Consider the following 24,802-nt stretch of genomic DNA (forward strand, 5'->3'; position numbering starts at 1 on the left):
GCTGGGGCTCACTGTAGGGGCAAGGGCCAGAGGCCCCAGGAAATATTCATCAGCGTGAGCTCTCCCGGAGATCACCAGTTTGGCACCAAGACCTTGCTCCGCCCCCCACTGCCTGGTTCCAGTGCTGGTACACCTCAGGCCAAACAGTGAACAGGGTGGGAACACAGCCCCACCCATCAGCAGACAGTCTGCCTAAAGTCGTCCTGAGCACAAAGTCTCCTCTAAATGGACCTCCTGACATGGCCCTGCCCACCAGGGGGCAGGCAACAGTCCCTCCCACCAGGAAGCCTGCACAAGCCTCTGGACCAATCTCACCCACCAGGGTGCAGACATCAGAAGAAAGAGGAACTACAAACGGTGCTGGACCAATCTCACCCACCAGGGTGCAGACATCAGAAGAAAGAGGAACTACAAACGTGCAGCCTGAGAAACAAGAGACCACAAACACAGTTACACAAAATGAGACGGCAGAGAAATATATTCCAGACAAAGGAACAAGATAAAACCCCAGAAGAACAACTAAGTGAAGTGGAGATAGGTAATCTACCTGAAAAAGAATTCAGAGTCATGAATTAAAAAAGAAAAAGCAATGCAAACACACAACACTAAAGACAGTCATCAAATCACAAGAGAAGTCAACAAAAGAGGAAGGGAAGAAAAAAGACCTACAAAAACAAATCCAAAACAGTGAACAAGATGGCAATAAGAACATACATATTGATAATTACCTGAAATGTAAAAGGATTAAATACTCCAACCAAAAGACATAAACTGGCTGAATGGATACAAAAATAAATCCCGTATATATGCTGTCTACAAGAGACCCACTTCAGATCTAGGGACACATACAGACTGAAAGTGAGAAGATGGAAAAAGGTATTCTATGCAAATGGAAATCAAAAGAAAGCTGTAGTAGCAATACTCATGTCAGACAAAATAGACTTTAAAAGAAAGACTGTTACAAGAGACAAAGGACGACACTATATATATACCATGATCAAAGGATCAAGCCATGAAGAGGATAAAACAATTGTAAATGTATATGCGCCCAACAAAGGAGCACCTCAGTATATAAGGCAAATGCTAACAGCCATAAAAGGAGAAAACAACAGTAACACAGTAATAGTGGGGGACTTAAACACCCCACTTACATCAATGGACAGATCATCCAGACAGAAGATCAATAAGGAAACACAGGCCTTAAATGACGCATTAGACCAGATGAACTTAATTGATATTTATAGAACATTCCATCTGAAAGCAGCAGAATACACGTTCTTCTCAAAGGCACATATAACATTCTCCAGGAGAGATCACAATGCTGAGCCACAAAGCAAGCCTCGGTGCCTCAGTAAATTTAAGAAAATTGAACTCATATCAAGGATCTTCTCTGACTACAACGCTATTAGATTAGAAATCAACTACAAAAAAAACTGTAAAAAACACAAACATGTGGAGGTGAAACAATATGCTACTAACCAACCAATGGATCACTGAAGAAATCAAAGAAGAAATGAAAAAATATCTAGAGACAAACGAAAACAAAAGCCTGATGATCCAAGACCTACGGGACACAGCAAAAGCAATTGTAAGAGGGAAGTCTATAGCAATACTATCTTACCTCAGGAAACAAGAAAAATCTCAGATAAACAACTTAACCTTATGCCTAAAGCAACAAGAGAAAGAAGAAGAGACAAAACCCAAAGTTTGTAGAAGGAAAGAAACCATAAAGATCAGAGCAGACATAAATGAAATAGAGACAAAGAATACATAAACAAAATTGATAAACCTTTAACCAGACTCATCAAGAAAAAAAGGGAGAAGGCTCTAATCCATAAAATTAGAAATGAAAAAGTTGAAGTTACAATAGGCACCACAGAAATACAAAGGATCATAAGAGACTACTACAAGCAACTCTATGCCAATAAAATGGACAATCTAGAAGAAATGGACAAATTCGTAGAAAGGTACAATCTCCCAAGACTGAACCAAGCAGAAATAGAAAATGTGAACAGACCAATCACAAGTACTGAAATTGAAAATGTGATTAAAAAACTGCCAACAGAAGTCCAAGGGCAGATGGCTTCACAGGCGAATTCTACCAAGCATTTAGAGAAGAGTTAACACCTATCATTCTGAAACTATTCCAAAAAAATCGCAGAGGAGTGAACACCCCCAAACTCATTCTACGAGGCTACGAGGCCACCATCACCCTGATACCAAAACCAAAGATAGCACAAAAAGAGAAAATTACAGGCCAATATCACTGATGAATATAGATGCAAAATTCCTCAACATAATACTAGCAAACCGAACCCGACAATACAGTAAAAGGATCATACACCATGATCAAGTGGGATTCATCCCAGGGATGCAAGGATTCTTCAATATCCACAAATCAACCAATGTGAGACACCACATTAACAAATTGAAGAATAAAAACCATATGACCATCTCAATAGATGCAGAAAAAGCTTCTGACAAAATTCAACATTCATTTATGATAAAAACTCTCCAGAAAGTGGGCACAGAGCCTCAACATAATAAAGACCATATATGACAAACCCACAGCTAATATGATACTCAACAGTGAAAAGCTGAAAGCATTTCCCAGGAACCAGACAAGGAGGCCCACTCCCACTGCTTTTATTCAACATAGTTTTGGAAGTCCTAGCCACGGCAATCAGAGAAGAAAAAGAAATAAAAGGAATCCCAATTGGAAAAGAAGTAAAACTGCCACTGTTTACAGAGGACATGATACTATACATAGAAAATCCTAAAGATGCTACCAGAAAACTACTCAAGCTCATCAATGAATTTGGTAAAGTTGCAGCTTACAGAATTAATACACAGAAATCTCTTGCATTTCTATATGTTAATGATGACAGACCAGAAAGAGAAATTAAGGAAATGATCCCATTTACCATCACATCAAAAAGAATAAAATTCCTAAGAATAAACCTACCTAAGGAGCCAAAATACCTGTACTTGAAAACTATAAGATGCTGATGAAAGAAACTGAAGATGACACACACAGATGGAAAGGAATTGGAAAAATCGATATTGTCAAAATGAGTATACTACCTAAGGCAATCTACAGATTCAACGCAATCCCTATCAAATTACCAATGGCATTTTTCACAGAACTAGAACAAAAAATTTTTTAATTTGTATGGAAACAAAAAAAACCCTGAATAGCCAAAGCAATCCTGAGAAAGGAAAACAGAGCTGGAGGAATAAGGCTCCTTGAATACAAAGCTACAGTCATCAAAACAGTATGGTATTGGCAGAGAAACAGAAATATAGATCAGTGGGACAGGATAGAAAGTCTAGAAATAAACCCACGCACCTATGGTCAACTAATCTATGTCAAAGGAGGCGGGAATATACAATGGAGAAAAGACAGCCTCTTCAATAAGTGTTGCAGGAAAAACTGGACAGCTACATGTTGAAGAATGAAACGAGAACATTCTCTAACACCATACACAAAAATAAACTCAAAATGGATTAAACACCTAAATGTAAGACCAGATACTATAAAACTCTTAGAGGAAAATATAGGCAGAACACTCTTTGCATAAATTGCAGCAATATCTTTTTGGATCCACCTCCTGGAGTAATGAAAATAAAAACAAAAATAAACAAATGGGACCTAATGAAACTTAAAAGCTTTTACACAGCAAAGGAAACCATAAACAAAAGGACAACCCACAAAATGGGAGAAAATATTTGCAAACAAAGCAACTGACAAAGGTTTAATCTCCAAAATATACAAGCAGCTCATGCAGCTCAATATCAAAAAAACAAACAACCCAGTGAACAAATGGGCAGGAGATGTAAAGAAACATTGCTCCAAAGAAGACATACAGATGGCCAAAAAGCACATGAAAAGATGCTCAACATCACTAATTATTAGAGAAATGCAAATCAAAACTACCATGAGGTATCAGCTCACACGGCTCAGAATGGCCATCATTAAAAAGTCTACAAACCATAAATGCTGGAGAGGGTGTGGAGAGAAGGGAACCCTCCTATGCTGTTGGTGGGAATGTAAATTGGTACAACCATTATGGAGAACAGTATGGAGGTTCCTGAAAAGAACTAAAAATAGAACTATACCATATGATCCAGCAATCCCACTCCTGGGCATATATCCAGAGAAAACCATAATTTGAAAAGATACATGCACCCCAGTGTTCATTTACAATAGCCAAGGCGTGGAAGCAACCTAAATATGTCCATCGACAGAGGAGTGAATAATGAAGATTTGGTACATATACACAATGGAATAGTACTCAGACATAAAAAAGAATGAAATAATGCCATTGGCAGCAATACGCATGGACCTCGAGATGATCATACTAAGCAAAGTAAGTCAGAAAGAGAAAGACAAATACCATGTGATATCACTTATGTGGAATCTAAAATACGACACAAATGAACTTCTCTAAGAATCAGAAACAGACTCACACAGAGAGCAGACTTGTGGTTGCCAAGTGGGGGTGGGGGCAGGGTAGGGATGGAGTGGGAGTTTAGGACTAGCAGATGCAAACTAGTACATACAGAATGGATAAACAAGGTCCTATTGTATAGCACAGGGAACTGTATTCACTATCCTGTAATAACTACTCATAAAAAAGAACGAAATAATGCCATTTGCAGCAACATGGATGGACCTAGAGATTATCATACTAAGTGACGTAAGTCAGAAAGACAAGTACCATGTGCTATCACTTCTATGTGGAATCTAAAAAAATGATACAAATGAACCTGTGTACAAAACAGAAACAGGCTCACAGACTTCAAAAACAAACTTATGGTTACCAAAGGGGAGAGGTTGGGGGAGGGATAGATTAGGAGTTTGGGATTAACATCTACACACTACTATATATACAACAGATAACCAACAAGGACCTACTGTACAGCACAGGGAACTCTAGTCACTATTCTCTAATAACCTATATGAGAAAAGAATCTGTAAAGTAATGGATATACGTATCTGTATACCTGAATCACTTTGCTATACACCTGAAACTAACGCAACACTGTAAATCAACTGTACTCTAATATAAAATAAAAACTAAAATAAAAATAAAGTGACACAGACCCAAGGTTAATAACAAAAAAAAATTCTGAAGTAACACTCAGAAAAGAAAACTAAATGTATGATATAATGACTAAACCATATAACTCCCACCCAGAAAGTGCTGTTAACCCCATGATCTCCCCATGTTTTTCCAGTGGTGCTACTCCCCTCCCATCCAAGAGGGAACCATCATCCTGACTTTTATTTATAGTTTTTACACCTATGTATACATCTCTAAACACAAGAGCTTTTTATCTTTAACTTATGTACAGATAGACTCATAGTGCATTCATCCTTTTGTTTCCTGATTCCTTTATGTTTGTAAGAGTCGTCCATGTGGTTTGCTAGAGATCAATAATTTTCAATGCTATTTGGCCTGTTATTTTTCCTAGCACAGTACGAGTGAGTGCTACCATCTTCTTGGTTACGAAAGACAAGCCAATAAATATTGTGTACTCTTTCCTCGAAACTTAAACTCAGAAATGCAATCGATCTGAAAACAGTCACCAAACAGAGAAGTCAATAGGGCGTGCGATACTCACTCACAACATTGGCTTGTCCGGTGAATATGGTGTACTGGAGCTCGTAGGAAACCACACTGAATTCGTCATCGGAGGTCCAGTGAACGGTGATGGTGTCATAGGAAGCCGTGCAGAGCTCTTCTCTAATTGTGGGAGGGTTGGGAGCTGTGGGGAGAAAGACGGTCATCAGCAGAGAAGCAGACACCTCTGGGGTACATTTCAAAGGAGATGTTTGACAGTCAAAGCAGGCCTTTCAAAATATACCCATCAGAACTACTATCCTAGAGATGGTGATCCCAGTCCAAAGAATATTTGGTTGGCTGGTTATCACTGTGATTTTTCCCAGGTACTGTGACCTCAGCCAGCCAGTATTTTATCTCTATTTATCATGAAAGCATGTTTAGAAGGGTAAGCAAACAAGACTCTCTTATTCCTGAAAGAAAACATGTTAAACAAAAAGTAAACAAGATGAACTCTTGTCATTTCATCCCCATTGTTGGGATGGCAAACTTTTTTGGTAAAGAGCTAGATGGTGAATATTTTAGGCTTTGTGGGGCATCTGGTCTCTGTTGCAACTACTCAACTCTGCCTTTGTACCATGAAAGCGGCCAAACTGTACTCAAATAGACCTGGCCAGGTTCCAGTAGAACTTTATTTACAAAATCAAGTGAGGACCAGATTTGGCATGAGAGCCAAAGTTAGCCAACCTCTGAGCTACAAGATGCCACGTATTTTTATATTCAGGCGCCCAAATGAAAAAATACTGATGTCTGTTATCGTATAACATATCAGTCAGATAACTGTTTGAAAATTTTCTTTCATTACATGTTTTGATACCTTATAAAAATGTATTAGTGTGATTCTGTTCTCTTCTCATTTTTCAGTTGATAGGTGATATTTCAAATTAAGAACATGATTGCCAATCAATCATATCTAAGAAATTCATTTTCCTTCCTCAAGAAAAACAGGGGGCTTCCCTGGTGGCGCAGTGGTTGAGAGTCCGCCTGCCGATGCAGGGGACACGGGTTCGTGCCCCGGTCCGGGAGGACCCCACATGCCGCAGAACGGCTGGGCCCGTGAGCTATGTCTGCTGAGCCTGCGCGTCCAGAGCCTATGCTCCGCAATGGGAGAGGCCACAACAGTGAGAGGCCCGCATACAGCAAAAAAAAAAAAAAAAAAAAAAAAGAAAAACAGGATTCCTTGGCACTTGATTAACTTATCGTTGGGGAAGGCTGCTGTTTTATGTCTTGAACGTATTCTGGAGCGGAGAAGTCTAAATCCTACCCAAATGATGATTTTCAGTTGACTTCTACTGGATTGATTTCAATAACTGGTTTTATGAGACGAGTTTGTGAGCAAGAAAAAGCCTAGGCAGTGAGTGCTTTGCACTGGCAATAATATTTTAGAGCAGGAGCTGGCAAGCTATGGCTATGGGCCAAATCTGGCCCACTGCCTGTTTTTGTAAATAAAGTTTTATTGGAACACAGCCAGGCTCATTCATTTATGGACTGTCTCTGGCTGCCTTTGTGCAATAGCAGAATTGAGTAGTTGCAACCATATGTCCTGCAAAGACTGAAATATTTACCATCTGGCCCTTTACAGTCAGAGTTTGCCGAGCCCTGGTTTAAAGCGTCGATCCAGGCCTTTTTTTCCATTCTTCTGTACACCAGAACCTAACTTCAAAAGGAGAAATATATCTGCATCCGACAGATGAGGAGCGACATTTGCTTACACTATTAGAGAATTCTTTCCTGCTTGAAACTTTGATTAGGATGGATGAGTCCTAAAGAAACCTGAAGAGGGAGGAAAGCTTATGAAAATGGTAAAATTTAAAACTTTACTTGTTTTAGTACCCTGCACTTTGCCACTTGACGATACATGTAGGACAAATATCGTACTAAGCAAGTAACTTTTATATCTGTGGCATAAAGTCAGTTAGCCCAGCTTAGTCTATTGATTATTGAATTCCACAGACATTATTGTGGCAGGCGCTGCATTACAGTGTGCAATAAGGGATACTACTCAGCCATAAAATGAAATAATGCCATGTGCCGTGGACTTAGAGATTATCATATTAAGCGAAGTAAGGCAGGCAGAGAAAGACAAATACCATATGATATCACTTACATGCAGAATCTAAAATATGACACAGATGAACTTATCTATGAAACAGAAACAGACTCACAGACATAGAGAACAGACTTGTGGTTGCCAAGGGGGAGGGGAGGTGGGGGAGGGATGGATTGGGAGCTCGGGACTAGCAGATGCATACTATTATATATAGAATGGATAAACAGCAAGGTGCTACTATATAGTACAGGGAACATATTCAATATCCTGTGCTAAACCATAATGGAAAAGAATATGAAAAAGAGTATATTGGGTTGGCCAAAAAGTTCGTTCGGGTTTTGCCGTAAGCTTGTGTACACTATATATATATGTATACCTGAATCACTTTGCTGTACACCTGAAACTACCGCAAAATTGTAAATCGCCTATACCTCAACAAAGTAAATTAAAAAAAAGGGATAACTTGAAAAAGAAAGTTGTGCATTAAGATAGAAGGGCTGTACAGAGCCCTTAAAGCATTCTTTCTGGAATATGACTTTATACATCTGTCTCCTGAAGTATCCACATGCAAGATTTAGTGTCATCAGAAACAGAAATATAGATCAATGGAACAGGATAGAAAGCCCAGAGATAAACCCACGCATATATGGTCACCTTATCTTTGATAAAGGAGGCAGGAATGTACAGTGGAGAAAGGACAGCCTCTTCAATAAGTGGTGCTGAGAAAACTGGACAGGAACATGTAAAAGAATGAAATTAGAACACTCCCTAACACCATACACAAAAATAAACTCAAAATGGATTAAAGACCTAAATATAAGGCCAGACACTATCAAAGTCTTAGAGGAAAACGTAGGCAGAACACTCTATGACATAAATCACAGCAAGATCCTTTTGACCCACCTCCTAGAGAAATGGAAATAAAAACAAAAATAAACACATGGGACCTAATGAAACTTAAAAGCTTTTGCACAGCAAAGGAAACCATAAACAAGACCAAAAGACAACCCTCAAGAATGGGAGAAAATATTTGCAAATGAAGCAACTGACAAAGGATTAATCTCCAAAATATACAAGCAGCTCATGCAGCTCAATATCAAAAAAAACCCAAACAACCCAATCCAAAAATGGGCAGAAGACCTAAATAGACATTTCTCCAAAGAAGATATACAGATTGCCAATAAACACATGAAAGAATGCTCAACATCATTAATCATTAGAGAAATGCAAATCAAAACTACAATGAGGTATCACCTCACACCAGTCAGAATGGCCATCATCAAAAAATCTACAAACAATAAATGCTGGAGAGGGTGTGGAGAAAAGGGAACCCTCTTGCATTGTTGGTGGGAATGTAAATTGATACAGCCACTGTGGAGAACAGTATGGGAGGTTCCTTAAAGAACTAAAAATAGAATTACCATACGACCCAGCAATCCCACTACTGGGCATATACCCAGAGAAAACCATAATTCAAAAAGAGTTATGTACAACAATGTTCATTGCAGTTCTATTTACAATAGCCAGGACATGGAAGCAACCTAAGTGTCCATCAACAGATGAAGGGATAAAGAAGATGTGGCACATATACACAATGGAATATTACTCAGCCATAAAAAGAAATGAAATTGAGTTATTTGTAGTGAGGTGGATGGACCTGGAGTCTGTCATACAGAGTGAAGTAAGTCCAAAAGAGAAAAACAAATACCGTATGCTAACATATATATATGGAATCTAAGGAAAAAAAAAACGTTCTGAAAAACCTAGGGGCAGGACAGGAATAAAGATGCAGACATAGAGAATGGACTTGAGGATGGGGGAGGGGGAAGGGTAAACTGGGATGAAGTAAGAGAGTGGCATGGACATATATACACTACCACATGTAAAATAGATAGCTAGTGGGAAGCAGCCGCAAAGCACAGGGAGATCAGCAAGGTGCTTTGTGACCACCTAGAGGGATGGGATAGGGAGGGAGGGAGACCCAAGAGGGAGGAGATATGGGAATATATGTATACGTGTAGCTGATTCACTTTGTTATACAGCAGAAGCTAACACAACATTGTAAAGCAATTATACTCCAATAAAGATGTTAAAAAGAACAGATAGAAAGCTTGGAAATAGACCCATGATACATAGAACTTGACGTACAAAAAAGGCAGCACCACAAAGCTGGCAAAGCCATCTTCATGAGGAAAGAATAGATTGCTTAGAAATTATGTTGATAAAACTGGTTCACAAAACGAAGTAAAATTCAGTTAAATCCCTACCTTACACTAAATACAAAGGTAAGCTTCAGATAGCTTAAAGATATAAATGGAAAAGTAAAACAATGAGGCTAATGGAAGAAGCAGGAGAACATCTTTGTGACTTCGGATGGGGAAAGGTTTCTTAAACAAGATCCAAAAATACAAAATGTAAATCACTGAGATGTATCCTTTAAATATCTTACAATTTTATTTGTCGATTATACCTCAATAAAGCTGAAATTTTTTTAAACATGAAAAAACGGTAGAATTTATTAGTGGAAAAAAAAGATTTAGTGCCATGTGCTGTGACTTGGATAAATAAGTGATACTGATCGAGAGACGCCTTCCATGGAGGAGGCCCAGCTGCATCATAAAACATGCTTATTACTGTCCGTGTGGTCCCTGTTAGTGTGGGATCACCCTGCATGGATCAGCGGAGAAATATTTATTCTCCCATCGTGTAAACAGTTCATTAAATTATTTCTCCATCAACCATCGTAGAAAGATTTGGTTCTTTCTGCACTGCAATATATGATTAAATATAAAGAACACTGTGTTTGAAATAGGCAGGTAGCTGGGAGACACATGGCAGGGGCTGTAATGAGGGAGGGAATGTCACCTCTCTGGGTTATTCACTTGACATACCATTTAGAGGCATGTCAGAGGCGAAAAAAAAAAATCTTGTTTTCACAGCCAGGCAGACTAACCCTGTTTTGATTATAAACCCAATGGGTTTGTCCTGAAAAGTCAATATCCAATTTACAGTAAATGGGAACAGCAGCATGCTGCCAGTTTCAATATTCAGGCAACTGGTATACCAGAACTGTTATGTTCTTGCCCCTGTCATAAACAGGACACAAGAAATGGTGGGCTAATACTCCACAAACACTTCATTTCCTGCTTACGAATGTCTGATAAACTATTTGGGCTTGGCAATATCAGCCAAGCATTGTATGTTATGGCCAGGATCGATGTTATGTCTAGAAATAGTCCAAATTTGTATCGGAGGGTGACAGCTAAGAAGGCATAAGAGCAGGTACCCCATATGGTCTTTAGTTTAGCATAAACAGCCATCGGGATGATATATGGTGTACACTCTACAAGTCAGTGCAAACTACTTTCACAATTTCCCCTGCAGTCAGTACTCTGGCATTCACATAGAGATGAGAATGGGCATACGTTATGGAAACACTATTAAACAATTTTGGGGACATGGGAAGGACATTCCAGACAATAAGATACTGATTTTGTGCAGAATGGCCACGTGCCCGGCCAAACATTGTTCAGTCTTGTCTGCCCTTGGGCGTGACCTTAGGACATGGATCTAGCCCACAAGACACAAGTGGAAGTTTGCTAGATGGATCTTCTGAGCAAGCTTTTGGTTTTCCTCATAAACAGACTTGGCTGACAGAGCTTTTGGCCATCCTTTCCCGTCTGTCCCTCTTTTTGTCTGTAACTTGGGCATAACGCTTGGAGGTGGAGTAGTTATGCAGTCATGTGGCAAGACAATGAAGATGGCAGAACACAAAAAGAGAAAGAGCCTGCGGTCCGAAGTCATCACTGAACCGCTGCCCAGCCCTGGACAGCAACAGAAGCCTCTGTTCTCCTGTTTCTGTGACAGTTACACTGTCTGATGGGTTTAGGCACTGCTAACTGGATTTTCTGTTGCTGTGACCACACTCATTCCCAAATGATATAAGAAAACAGGAGATTTTTAATAGGATGCCATCATAAAAAGCATCTTAGCCCGAGAAAGGCTCACCTGCATGGTCCAACACAGTAGCCACGAGCTCCGTGTGGCTCTTTACATTTCACTTTAAAGTGAAACCAAAGTAAAAACTCACTAACCACATTTCAGAGTTTCAACACAGCCCCACGTGGCTAGCAGGTACCCTACTGGACAGTGTAGAGTGTTTCTACCATCCTAGAAAGTTCTGTGGCATAGTGTTAGCTGAGGTAAATCTCAGAGTGAAAAGCTACATTCATAAATAGTTGAAAATCGAGTTTGGTTTCCTGATGTGCTTTTTGAGTCCACTTATTTCTTCCTTCACAGGCATCGTATGGTGTGAAAGAATTACCTAAGATAAGAAGATGTTTCTGGGGTGACTCGCCTCCCTTGCAAATGCACAAAGGCTGAAACCGGCACTTCGGGTCCAGGCAAAGAAAAATACTGATCTGGGTACAGTGCTCCTTGAACATAGAAATCCTTTGCTTTCTAGCCACAGACTGTAAAAATAAACATCACCCAATGCTCCGCCTCTCCTGCTTCCCCTTTCCCAACTGCTCCCCCACAAACACACATACACAATAAGAGTGGAGACACTGGTGCCGCGCTAAGTTAGGAATGTGGTCTCTTGAAGGTGGCACATCCTAAATTCAGTGCACAGCTGGCTTCACTGTATACGCGGAGCTTCACTGAATTCCCCGCGGCACCCGTGGCTTTGGATAACACAAATACAGTCATCTAAACAGTCCACATTCTATGAGCGAATGTGGTCAGATCTTGCCTTAGCGGTCGACGGCTAAGAAAAATTTGGAAGCATGGTTAGGAATAGGAGGAGTAGCCAGAGGTTTCTTCTATTTTGGCTGCTTTTGTTTTTTAAGCTTGACCTCACCCCACCCCCCAAAAAAAATGCCTATCAGAAAGCACAGAAGTGCAACGTGGCACCAGGAATACAAGTGTGATTTTTGGGACATCTGCCATGGTGACCTTTGCCAAGATGAAATTCAGTCTTTTACTAGAAAGTATGGAGGTCTTTGGAGTCTGTACAGACCTGAGCTAAATCCTACTTCTGCCTCTCCCTAGCTATCTGACCTCCAGCAAGATGGATGACCTCTGTCATCTGCAAAATGAGGATTATAATACTTTACCTCAATTCGATGTTGGGAAGATTAAACAAACGCAAAGAGTCAGAGCAGGGTAGATTCCCCATGAGAGTTAGCTGCTAAGTTTTTCTCTGCCAAGGCACTGTGAGAGTCACCTGCCTTGCTGACATGAAATGGAAAACAGCCACGCTGCCTCGTGTACCTCTCTGATGGCCAACAGAGGTATCATGTGTGCTACCCACACGCCAAGAGTGTGGGAAATGGTGGTAAATATACTTCCAATGACCGAGATTCTCTTTTTGCCTCTCTCCCCAGTTTAGTCTTGGACTGTATTATTTTACTTGAAAAAAACCCAAAAAAACAAAGGAATACCAAAAATGTTTTACAGGGATATTAGACTTCATTCCTAAATCAGAAGCCCACACCTCAGTTTAGGACACTGATCAAGTGGCAAAGTTTGTATCACTGAACGTACCCAGTATTAAAGAAAACACAAAAGACAGTACCTGTAAGGTAATCCAGACATTCTAGCAATTTCTTCTCTCGGGAAAAATCTAAGGCAAAGGTGTCAAATGTGTCGTTGAGGTTGATTTCAGGAATTAGCACCTGGGATGATGCCGTTGCCATGGAGACTCTAGAATTGAAACAAAACAACTTTTTAGAAATGTCAAGCTGGCTTTTACCATCACTGCATAGGAGTGAAAAAATAAAAGGAAAAGGAATATCATTAAAAAATCGTGTTTTAAAAAAATTAATTTATTTTTGGCTGTGTTGGGTCTTCATTGCTGCGCGCGGGCTTTCTCTAGTTGCGGCGAGCGGGGGCTACTCTTCGTTGCAGTGCGTGGGCTTCTCATTGTGGTGGCTTCTCTTGCTGCAGACCACGAGCTCTAGGCATGCGGGCTTCAGTAGTTGTGTCACACGGGCTCTAGAGCTTGCGCAAGCTCAGTAGTTGTGGCACACGGGTTTAGTTGCTCCCCGGCACGTGGGATCTTCCCGGACGAGGGCTCAAACCCGTGTTCCCTGCCTTGGCAGGTGGATTCTTAACCACTGTGCCACCAGGGGAGTCCAAAATAGTGCTGTTTTTGATGTAAGCTATTATATATAGGATGGATAAACAACAAGGTCCTACTGTATAGCACAGGGAACTATATTCAATATCCTGTGATAAACCATAATGGAAAAAAATATTAAAAAAATAATGTATATATATGTATAACTGAATCACTTTGCTGTACAGCAGAAATTAACACAACATTGTAAATCAACTATACTTCAATTAAAAAAAAGTCAAAAAATAAAACCAGTGCTTTTTTTTTTTTTTTTTCTGGTACACGGGCCTCTCACTGTTGTGGCCTCTCCCGTTGTGGAGCACAGGCCCCGGACGCGCAGGCTCAGCGGCCATGGCCCACGAGCCCAGCCGCTCCGCGGCATGTGGGATCCTCCCGGACGGGGGCACGAACCCGTGTCCCCTGCATTGGCCGGTGGACTCTCAACCACTGCGCCACCAGGGAAGCCCACCAGTGCTGTTTTTACACGTGAGCCTTAAGAAAAATCTCGGAATGGCACAACAGGCAACACAATGCAAATGAGTATAAGCTACGAGAGAAGGCAGAGGAACTGGGAAAACAGCAGAATGGCTTCCTCCCTTTCTTTTTACTATCAGGAAGCAATTCCCCATGGAGGCGAAAGGATATTCGTATTTCACATTGCTGTATATTTAACTCTCTGGTCCCCGCACATCTAACCCCAGCGAGAAGCACATAGCTCCAGGCATTTCTTCACACATCTGTCTGGGAAACTGTTTGTTCTTTTCAGACTCAACCCTGCTCCACTTCAAAGAAGAGTCTTCCAAATTTCAAGCTGCATAAAAGGCAAAGTGAAGATTAAAAAAGAATGTTTCCAGATATTGGATTAGTTTAATCAATGACTAGCCTCTCCCTAAAATAAACATTAAAAAAGGAGTTTTTGTCAGGCTCGTTTTCATTCTCCTTGTCTTCATGTTCTTGCACCATATTCCCGGCAGATGCCATGGAAAATATACATGAGCTTTCTCACAAATTCCCCTGATGGGTCCACCATTTCTCCTCTTCATTAAGGTTGCTAGGTAGACTTCTCATTTATAATCTATAATGCAAGCTATTGGTATGTATCAGTCTCCTGCAATGGACTCTCACGTTGATTGGGAAGGTTATTATTAATAGCAGAACATTTTGACTAATTAACAATGCAAGTGATTCTTCTAAGAACAAGAAAATTCTGGGATGATGTAAACCACTTCTGAGCACATCAAACTATGCTAGACTCCAAATCTTGATTTTGATATTTCAGGAAGTTCAATAAACCCCACCAAGGACCCACTACGTGCAGGATACTGTGTAGGGTACTGGGAATTTTTGAGCAAAGAAACCACCTTTAAATGATTTAGCCATAACCTAGTTACTTATTTTCTAATGAAGGGCATTGATGCTCTTTTATACAAGACCATAGAGCTAGCTGGCAGCAGCCAGGAAGAGAATTCTAGGTCTGTACTCTTCCGTTTCATTTAGAAAAATTTCAACCTGGTTACACTAAAAGATAGATCTCCTCTTGCATCTCTTAATGGCTCTTAAAGTTTCGGATTTTATAAAGAAATATATCTTGGCTATAAATATTACATCTGTGGGCACATCTATACAATGGAATATTTTTCAGCCATAAAAAGGAATGAAATACTGATATATGCTATGACATGGATGAACCCTGAATGTATTATGATAAGTGAAAGAAGCCAGACACAAAAGGCCACATATTGTACGATGCACTTGTATGAAATGTCCAGAATAGGCAAATCCATAGAGACAGAAGGTAGATCAGTGGTTGCCAGGGGCTGGGGGCAGGGGACAATGGGGAGTGATTACATAATGGGTGTGGGGTTTTCTTCTGGGGTGATGAAAATAATTCGGAACTCGATAGAGGCAGGAATTGTACAACACTGTGAATGTACTAAATGCCAATGAACTGGTCACTTTAAAATGGTTAATTTTATGTTATGCAAATTTCACTTCAATAAAAAAGTTACACCTATGAAATGCTCGAAATCCTTAAAGTTTCTATAATTGTACTTCTGCTGCATATTCAGTGCTATACAGGGAGGGAAGTAGAGAAGATAATCAACAATGTAATAATTGGAATGATACTGAGATCCATACATGAAAGTTTGAAGAGGAATAAACTCTGGAAAGAAAAGTTTCAAGTGTTTGAATGAGGGCAGAGAATCTAAATTCACCACCCGATCCTTACACCAGGAAACAGTGACAAGCAGAGTTGTGTGATTTTATTAGCTAATTACTGCACCCAAGAGAATTGGACTAATTATTATGACAAACAACTGCTAATTCAGACTGATGGATAAAGGGATGGTTGCTAGGCAATTTTCACAGACGGTCAAACTGGACTTAAAAAACGCTTTCCTTATGACCTATAATCATAAAAACTCCTTCAAACTCAGAGAGGTCTTAGGATTCGTCACCAAATATTCAACGAATACTGACTAAGCCCTTCAAATATGTCATTTACTGAAGAGCCCAAAATATTTGCATCAGTGCAGAAAGGTTCAAAGAAATGCTACAGTGCCATCTGAACTCCTCGAATAAAAATTTCAAAATGAAACCCCAGTTATTTCTGTTTCATTGATGTCCAACAGGGAGAACTGCACCAAGCTATCACGAAACAAGCACCGAACTTTCTATTGTGTTTCTCTGCTGTTTCTGCGTGGCATAGACCTTGTGCTCACCAGGTTAGGAGATCTCAAATGCTCTGAACAGATAATCTCAAGCTGGTATTGCCCCTGTCCAGTGGCACAAGCTTCTGTTCAGGTTCATCCAAAATAGATTTCATTCCCAAGTTTCTCCTGGTTCTGTGGCCCACAAACAATTAACTAAACCATGCTTTAGTCAAGGGACACTGTTGACAATGCCTGACATCTTGATGGTGGGAACTTTGGAGAGTGGGAACAGAGAGGCTGAAAGTTCCTAAGCCTGGGAGGCAAAGACTGCCAGCAAGACTCTTTGCAGATGATTGCAGCTTTTAACACCTACACGTTTTTTTCTGATAGAAGGAAAGATATTTATCTTTGGCTACAATTTCAAATTCTTAATTGGACTGACAGGCGAGCGGAGATCTGCCAAATTCAACATTTTAGGCTATGTTTTTCTTCCCCAAATCCTTGTGGCCCATCTCTTGGCCTTTCAGATAAATTGCCAAAATCCACCAGGGCCATCAGCACATGCCGCTTTCTCAATTCTGTGCTTTTAGAGTCATGTCTGTGTGTGTGTGTGTGTGTGTGTGTGTGTGTACGGGAATATGTGTGCACATGCTTGTGGCTGTGTGTGTGTCAAGCTCTTAACATACTGGAGCAAATAAGGGCATTGTGTCCTACCCTGACACTTAATAGGGTGGGCTGCACGCTACTTCCCCTTTCTATTTTGACTTCGATGCCCCTCATCTCCATGACATTCAGTTGCTAGCAGCCACATGGGGCCAGTTTTCTGGAAGGAAGACATGTCTAGAGCTAGAGTGTTTCCAAGATTCCTGCCCAACAGCCAACACCAGAGGAAGATGCTCTGCCCTTCCCACTTAATATTCCCCCATGCCCGACCGCCTGATAATGGCACTTAAATGGGTCTCTCTCAGGCAGGTGGGCTACAACGCACATCACCATGGTAAAACCCAGTGAGTTCACACAGTAACAAAATGTGGTTTACTTTACTCAGCTCAGGAATTCCCAAACGCATTTGACCCTGGAACCTTGTTGTTTTAACTCCAATTAACACCCTGTAGAACACATTTCAAAAACCACTCATCAGAGGCACTCTAATTCTTATAATCAAGTGCCATCTTTCCAGCTGATAACTGGAGTTCTCGGTTTTGTATTCTGGGGAAGTCTGTTGGATCCCTGAATTGCCTATGGCAGTGAGGGACAGAAGAGTCATCCAGTGGAGTCTGAGGCCCTCCTAGGAGCTCTGAAAAATGGGTACTGTTCAGAGGGAATTTTCTTCTTATCATCCTCTTGATACAGATAATTTGCTGCTAAAAATGATTTTCATTTTAGATGTCTCATAAGTAGTAGACCAACTTTCTTATACTTGGATTGAGTGAAGAGTTTTGCTTATTTAACACCATTTTAGAAAAGTGCACATAGAATCACACCAAGAACTATATATTAGCGAGGCTTGAGAATATAGTATGTTATACAATCCATTTGCATCCATTTAGTGAGTGGGAAGGAAGGAAATTAGCATTTATTGTAAGTTCACCTTGAGACGGGAACTCAGCTAATATCTTTACTACATGATTTCATTTTATCCCTACAGCAACCATACCAGGTAGGAATAATTGGCCCTGTTTTATAGATTTGTTCACACATTCATTCAGATCAGGCAGTTTGTTATGTGCTGGGGCCATAATGGTGGAAACAAGATGGCTAGGGGTCCTGCCCGCTGGGAGCACATGAGCAAAAGGAGACTGACAAGGATTAGGGAGCAGCCCCAGTGCTACCCGTAATTACTCTTGAGCAATTAGCACAGAGCCAAGCACTTGATTCCAAAGCACATGCATCTCCTACAATGTACAACTTGAGGCTCTCTCTCTGCTTGGGGTTTTCTGATGTTTCTGAATTGAAAAACTTGCTGTGGTCTGATTCAGCTTGTAGGCGAACATATCCACTTTAAGTGGTTTAACGATGCAGAAAAATCACATCCAACTCTCACTTTAGGAAGGCCTGCGTGATTAAAAGTTTGTTCTGGGCATTCTACCCTTGAATAGAAAAATAAAGATGGCTTAGAAATACACAGGTGCCAAAGCCCAAGGCAGACACAGTAGTAAACACAACTATGAAGTCACGTTCTAGAGAAGAATGTTAAGTAATATGAAACCATAAATCCAACAAACATTATGGACTATCTACAACACTTAAGGCCTGTTTATAGGAGTCGCCAGCAATGTTATCGCAACTACTGATAGAGGTAGCTAGTATGAGTCCAGTTTTCTAAGTCAAAAATAGCTCTTGGGGGGCTTCCCTGGTGGCGCAGTGGTTGAGAGTCTGCCTGCCAATGCAGAGGACACGGGTTCGTGCCCCGGTCCGGGAAGATCCCACATGCCATGGAGCGGCTGGGCCCGTGAGCCATGGCCGCTGAGCCTGCACGTCTGGAGCCTGTGCTCCGCAACGGGAGAGGCCACAACAGTGAGAGGCCCATGTACCGCAAAAAAACCAACCAACCAAACAAACAAACAAAAAAATAGCTCTTGGGGGCTTCCCTGGTGGTTCAGTAGTTAAGAATCCGTCTTGAAATTCAGGGGACGCCGGTTCAATCCCTGGTCGGGGAACTAAGATCCCACATGCCACGGGGCAACTAAGCCTGCATGCCACAACTACAGAGCCCGCATTCTGGAGCCCATGCGCCACAACTAGAGAGGAGCCTGCGTGCTGCAATGAAGAGCCCACGCATCACAACGAAAGATCCTGCGTGGGACTTCCCTGGTGGCGTGGTGGTTAAGAATCCACCTGCCTACGCAGGGGACACGGGTTCAAGCCCTGGTCAGGGAAGATCACACATGCCGCGGAGCAACTAAGCCCATGCACCACAACTACTGAGCCTGCGAGCCACAACTACTGAGCCTGCATGCCACAACTACTGAAGCCCGTGTGCCTAGAGCCCATGCTCCACAAGAGAAGCCACCGCAATGAGAAGCCTGCACACCACAATGAAGGGTAGCCCCCGCTTGCAGTAACAAAAGACCCAATGCAGCCAAAGATAAATAATATATATATAAATTATATATATATATATATATATATATATATATATATATATATATATGGGGCTTCCCTGGTGGCGCAGTGGTTGAGAGTCCACCTGCCGATGCACGGGACACGGGTTCGTGCCCCGGTCCGGGAGGATCCCATATGCCGCGGAGCGGCTGGGCCCGTAAGCCATGGCCGCTGAGCCTGTGCGTCCGGAGCCTGTGCTCCGTAACAGGAGAGGCCACAACAGTGAGAGGCCCGCGTACCGCAAAAAAAAAAAAAAAAAAAAAAAAAAAATCCCGCTTGCTGCAACTAAGACCCAATGCAGCCAAAAATAAATTAAAAAAGAAATGTTTTTTTTTTTTTTAAAAAAAAGCTCTTGGAGAAACCCAAAGAACCACAGTCAAAAAGTGACAGTTCTAGGATTTGAACCCAGGATTCCAAATTCCAAGTCCAAGCCCAGTGCCTTTTTACTATATTCTAATTGCTGGAAAGGGAAAAGGGCTCAGGAATTGACCAAGAGGACTGACAAATAGAGACAGAAAGAGATAGGATGCAGAAACAGAGGGACAAGCGCTCCTAGCAAAATTTTACAGGCACTACGTATTCACATTTGATGGACGTTGAGACTTCTCGTAAGCAGTGGGCCAACTCTCTTATGCCTGGACTTAGTGAAGAGTTTTGCTAATTTAACATCATTTTAGAAAAGTGTACATACAATCACACGAAGAACTATATATTAGTGAGGCTTGAGAATACAGTATATGATACAACTCATTTGTAGAAAGAGCAATCGGTCACGTTTCTGTTCTTGATGAGATGGGCTTGTGAGAGGTGGAGCTGAACGGATCCAGGTATGACCTGCTGGGTCGGAGGGAGATCACGTGTGGGCATCCACGCGCTCGTGCTAGACTTCAAATGCAGGTCTTAACTTCCAGTTAAGTTCTCTCTTAACTGTTACGGGGCCACATTCTCCCCCCCTGCTAGGTGAGGATTTATTCGTTAGACTGTAGCGGATTTTTAGGGATTGCTGAGACGTGCAGCTCACACTCGCCATTTCATCTGGACGTCTCACAGTTTACAGCTGGAGAAAAGTATTATTGGATCCCAGTTGGAAACCATGACGTAAGTGTAAACGCTGTCTAGCAGAGTGTCCTGGGTACACTGGAGTATTAGTGCCGCTCGCAGTTTTTCACTTTAGCATGAATATTTCAGGCAACTGGAGGCAGCTGAGAGCAGCGAAGACAATTAAATACTTGGAACCTACGAGTCATGAGCAAAGAAGCTGGCCGCTCTTGGAGAAGGGAGGAGATCATTTTAAGGATATAAAAGGGATGATAACCAGCTGTTATCCACGTGCTTTGGAAGAGATAAGTATCTAACCAGTCTCAGAGGAGATTTTCTCAAATAGAAGAAGTAACACAAAGAAGTTGTAAAGATACTCTACCCTCCTCCCGTTGAAGGAACAGTGAAAACGGAAATACCACTGCCTTCCTCTGTGCGGTATTTGGAGAATTAGCACAGTGTGCAACACAAGCAAGCCCTCCAGAAGCATTAGTTTTCTCTCTCCTTCCTCGAAGAAATTCAAGTCGGAAGATGGTATTTTTTGCCCTAGGCCAAAGGTTGGCAAAGTACCGCCTGAGGGCCAAATCTGGCCTGCCTGTTTTTGTCAATGGTCTTATTGGAACACACCCTCGCCCATTCATTTCCATCTACGCTAGGCTGCTGGAGACCTACCCAGAGTTGAGTTGTTGTGATGGGGACCTGATAACCTGCAAAGCTGAAAATATTTACTCTCTGGTCCTTTATTTTTTTATTTTTATTTATTTATTTATTTATTTTTTGTGGTATGCGGGCCTCTCACTGTTGTGGCCTCTCCCGTTGCGGAGCACAGGCTCTGGACGCGCAGGCCCAGCGGCCATGGCTCACGGGCCCAGCCGCTCCGCGGCATATGGGATCCTCCCAGACCGGGGCACGAACCCGTGTCCCGTGCATCGGCAGGTGGACTCTCAACCACTGCGCCACCAGGGAAGCCCCATATATATATATATATATATATATATATATATATATATATATATATAAATTTATATATATATTATTTATCTTTGGCTGCATTGGGTCTTTTGTTACTGCAAGCGGGGGCTACCCTTCATTGTGGTGTGCAGGCTTCTCATTGCGGTGGCTTCTCTTGTGGAGCATGGGCTCTAGGCACACGGGCTTCAGTAGTTGTGGCATGCAGGCTCAGTAGTTGTGGCTCGCAGGCTCAGTAGTTGTGGTGCACGGGCTTAGTTGCTCCGCGGCATGTGTGATCTTCCCTGACCAGGGCTTGAACCCGTATCCCCTGCATCGGCAGGCGGACTCTCAACCACTGCGCCACCAGGGAGGCCCTACTCTCTGGTCCTTTACAGGCAAAGTTTGCAGACTCCTGCTCTAGGATGATAGACCAGCATGAAGGAGCTGTCTGGGGGTCTTCTAGGGATAGTCTTCTATCATGGCTTTGGAAGAGGATCAGTTGACTCTGAAACTTTGAACGAATGAAGGGTCAAGGCCACTGGCATTGGTTGGAGATGTCATTTAGGTGGCATTAGGTGCTCTTCCGGGGCTCCACAAGAATTACTATAGGTGTTTGCATCACTGAAGGTGAGTACTTTTATGCCCATCCAGTACGAGTACTGAAGGCATACTGACCCCTGTCAGTTTCACTGCTGACCTGCCCATTCAAATCGTGTCATTTTTATGTCCCCCTACCATAGAATAAGGAATATTTTAAAAGAAGGAGGTATGAAGTTGACAGTTTTGTCCTTTCTTTCCCTCCCACATGAGTCGGCCTTGACCTTTCAGGAGAGGCAAAGCTTCTCAACCAAATAAAAACAGGCCTGACAGAGAATAACACCTGGGTGATTTTTAAAACTAGGTAAGCCCCGAGATGGAAGAAAAGATTCCCTTTTATGTTTTGGTCTTCATTTTGATGCTTTGTTATCAAGTATACGATAAGGTCAGGTCTGAGAGTCACAGTAAATGCCGTTTTGTGCCATTATAAGCTTTCTTCCCCCACTAAAAGCAGGCTGATTTTATTCTTTCTAACTGGCGGACTCTTGTTTCAAAGGCCTTGAACTCCAGGCTGATAGTGAAAAGGCTTTGACACGTCAAAGGGAAGCATCTTTAGCTGGAACAAAGCACCTCAAAGCCTCTATTCTCTGCGGTACTCGGCCTTGAAAATGCAAACAAAGGCAAGGCAGGGCAAGGCCAACCAATCACACCGCAGACACAGGAGCCCAGGCGCCCGAGAATTTCCCAGCAGCCCCCGCACTCACCTCTCCGTGATATTCTTCGCCGTCTGTAGGAAACGCGCGTGATCATTCTCCTTCAGAGAGTGTTCCGCTTGGGAGATCAGGGATGCCGACCGCTCAATGCACTGTTTGCAGTTTGCAATCTGCTGAGCCAGTTTGCGAAGCCTCATCACCTTGAACAAAAGAGAGGCACGAAGATAGTTACACGGGTGGGCTCGCTTAGCGAAAATGTGTCGGGCTGGACCCTCCCGGTGCGCGCGTTTTATTGTATGCGAGTCATCCTTCAGTAAACGTTCAAAAGGAGTCAGAGAACGACGGAAACCCCCCAGCTACGGCACTCTTGTCTTAGCTATGCTTTATCTCCTTGGAGAAGCGTCGCTAATTTGTTTGAAGAGGAAACCCTGAATTGCGAATTGCTTCCCTGTTGATGGGGGAAAAAGGTGTTGCCCAGTGTGAGTTACAGAGGGTCACCGGACCCCTTCCCTCACACCTTCATGACCGTAAGATCGCAGGGAAGCCTGAAACGTTCTCTAGTTCCATGTTTCAGCTGGGCCACTAAGGAAATAAAACACCTCTATAGGTGCAAATGTGTGCCTTAAGTCAAAACCATTTTCTAAAAAGTTCTCTGCCATCCATGTAATAAAATCGCGATGTAAAAACATTAGGCATCACTATTTCCCACACTATCTCCAACTCCTGTGTTAAATTAACAGAAAGGGAGCATTTTTTTTCCATTGATTAATATTTTTCCTGTTGAACAGATGAGAGAAAGCCAAAAAAAGCACAGCTGGCCCATTTCCCCTCACCGGGAACGTCATTTCCAGGCACTTTGTGCTTACTTGATAACTAAAACTATTTTGATAAGCATTTCCCAGTCGGGATAAAAACGCACGTTTGGTTCCAGCCTCCATTCCAACTCCTGATTCCGTCTTGCTTGCAAACGACCCTCAAACGTAATTGACCATAACCTCTAGGGCAGGCCAAGATAAGTCCACGGTAACCCACTTGACCATTTGCTCTGGTGTTTGAAATGTGCTCAGAGATGAAGCCCTCTGGCCAGAAGCCAAGTTCAAATGAGACGGCTAATTGGAATTGCCGTGCGCCTGGTGCCCTGGTGCACACAGCCTGGGACAGGTCTTGGCCGGCTTTATGATCATTCCAAAACGGAAAACAGCCCTGGGTGAAAGGGTAGGGAGGCTCAGGCTCCCTCCAGAATTCCTGCTAACTCCAAGAAATTCCTCCTTTCTCCAAGTCGTCATTATCATCCCCGCGCAAGTCTAATAGAAGAAAAGGAAGGAAGGAGATGTCAGGACTTGAGGTCTCTGAGGACTGTCCAATTTCAGCTCTGTCCTACTACAGCAAACAAAGGAAATGAATGCTGAATCGTGAGGCATCAGCCACAAGACTGCAGGCAAGAGTGAGAAAGATTCTTGAAAGTAAAGGCTTAGAGAAATGAAGTGTCAAAACTCCGGGGCAAAGAGGATGTTATCTTAAGCCCGGTAAAAGATTTACCTCATTGTATATAATTATAGTGACCACCACCGCAGATTAACTGTGTTCATTAGTTGAATAAAATAACACTTATTTTACACCAAATAGAATTCAGCTGCTAACATCATTATATCCGAGGTAAAGCTAAGAAAGGCACAGAGTCCAATTCAAGATATTAGAACGCATCCATCAGAAATTGTCAGAGGAAGAAATATTTAATATAATTCTAACAACAACAACAAAATAAGGACCAAATATTCCTTTTGAATAACTTCATGTCCTTTCGGTATATACCTAATAATAGTGACCCCACAGATGACAGATGGAAAAATGCTCGAACTCCAATTTTCTTCTTTTTAAAAAAATTTCTATCATGATACTGGAAATTAAAAGCGACATAAGAGGAAAGGGAAGAAGAAAAAAAAAGCCCTAAATCATGCATAAGTTGAAGCAAGCCAAAATGAGAGCCTCCTTTGAAAATATAGGAA

At 42.0% G+C, this 24,802-nt stretch overlaps 1 protein-coding gene and 1 long non-coding RNA gene across 5 annotated transcripts in view; one reads left to right on the plus strand and one right to left on the minus strand.

Annotated features, from left to right (window-relative positions):
- Positions 1–13,248, plus strand: part of LOC309796381 — a 173,070-nt gene extending 159,822 nt beyond the window's left edge. For all 3 annotated transcript variants that reach the window (XR_014292436.1, XR_014292437.1, XR_014292438.1), the window contains one exon: positions 11,977–13,248. This is a non-coding gene — a long non-coding RNA (uncharacterized lncRNA). The remainder of the gene's footprint in view (positions 1–11,976) is intronic.
- Positions 1–24,802, minus strand: part of MID1 (midline 1) — a 183,825-nt gene that overhangs the window by 29,595 nt on the left and 129,428 nt on the right. For both annotated transcript variants that reach the window (XM_082609418.1, XM_082609417.1), the window contains exons 5-7: positions 22,848–22,996; positions 13,256–13,383; positions 5,629–5,772 (exon numbers count right to left, since the gene is read on the minus strand). In XM_082609418.1, coding sequence (XP_082465544.1) covers positions 5,629–5,772; positions 13,256–13,383; positions 22,848–22,996 — 421 coding nt within the window. The remainder of the gene's footprint in view (positions 1–5,628; positions 5,773–13,255; positions 13,384–22,847; positions 22,997–24,802) is intronic.

Source organism: Mesoplodon mirus, assembly GCF_964341445.2.
Source record: "Mesoplodon mirus genome assembly, chromosome: X".
Taxonomy (NCBI): Eukaryota; Metazoa; Chordata; class Mammalia; order Artiodactyla; family Ziphiidae; genus Mesoplodon; species Mesoplodon mirus.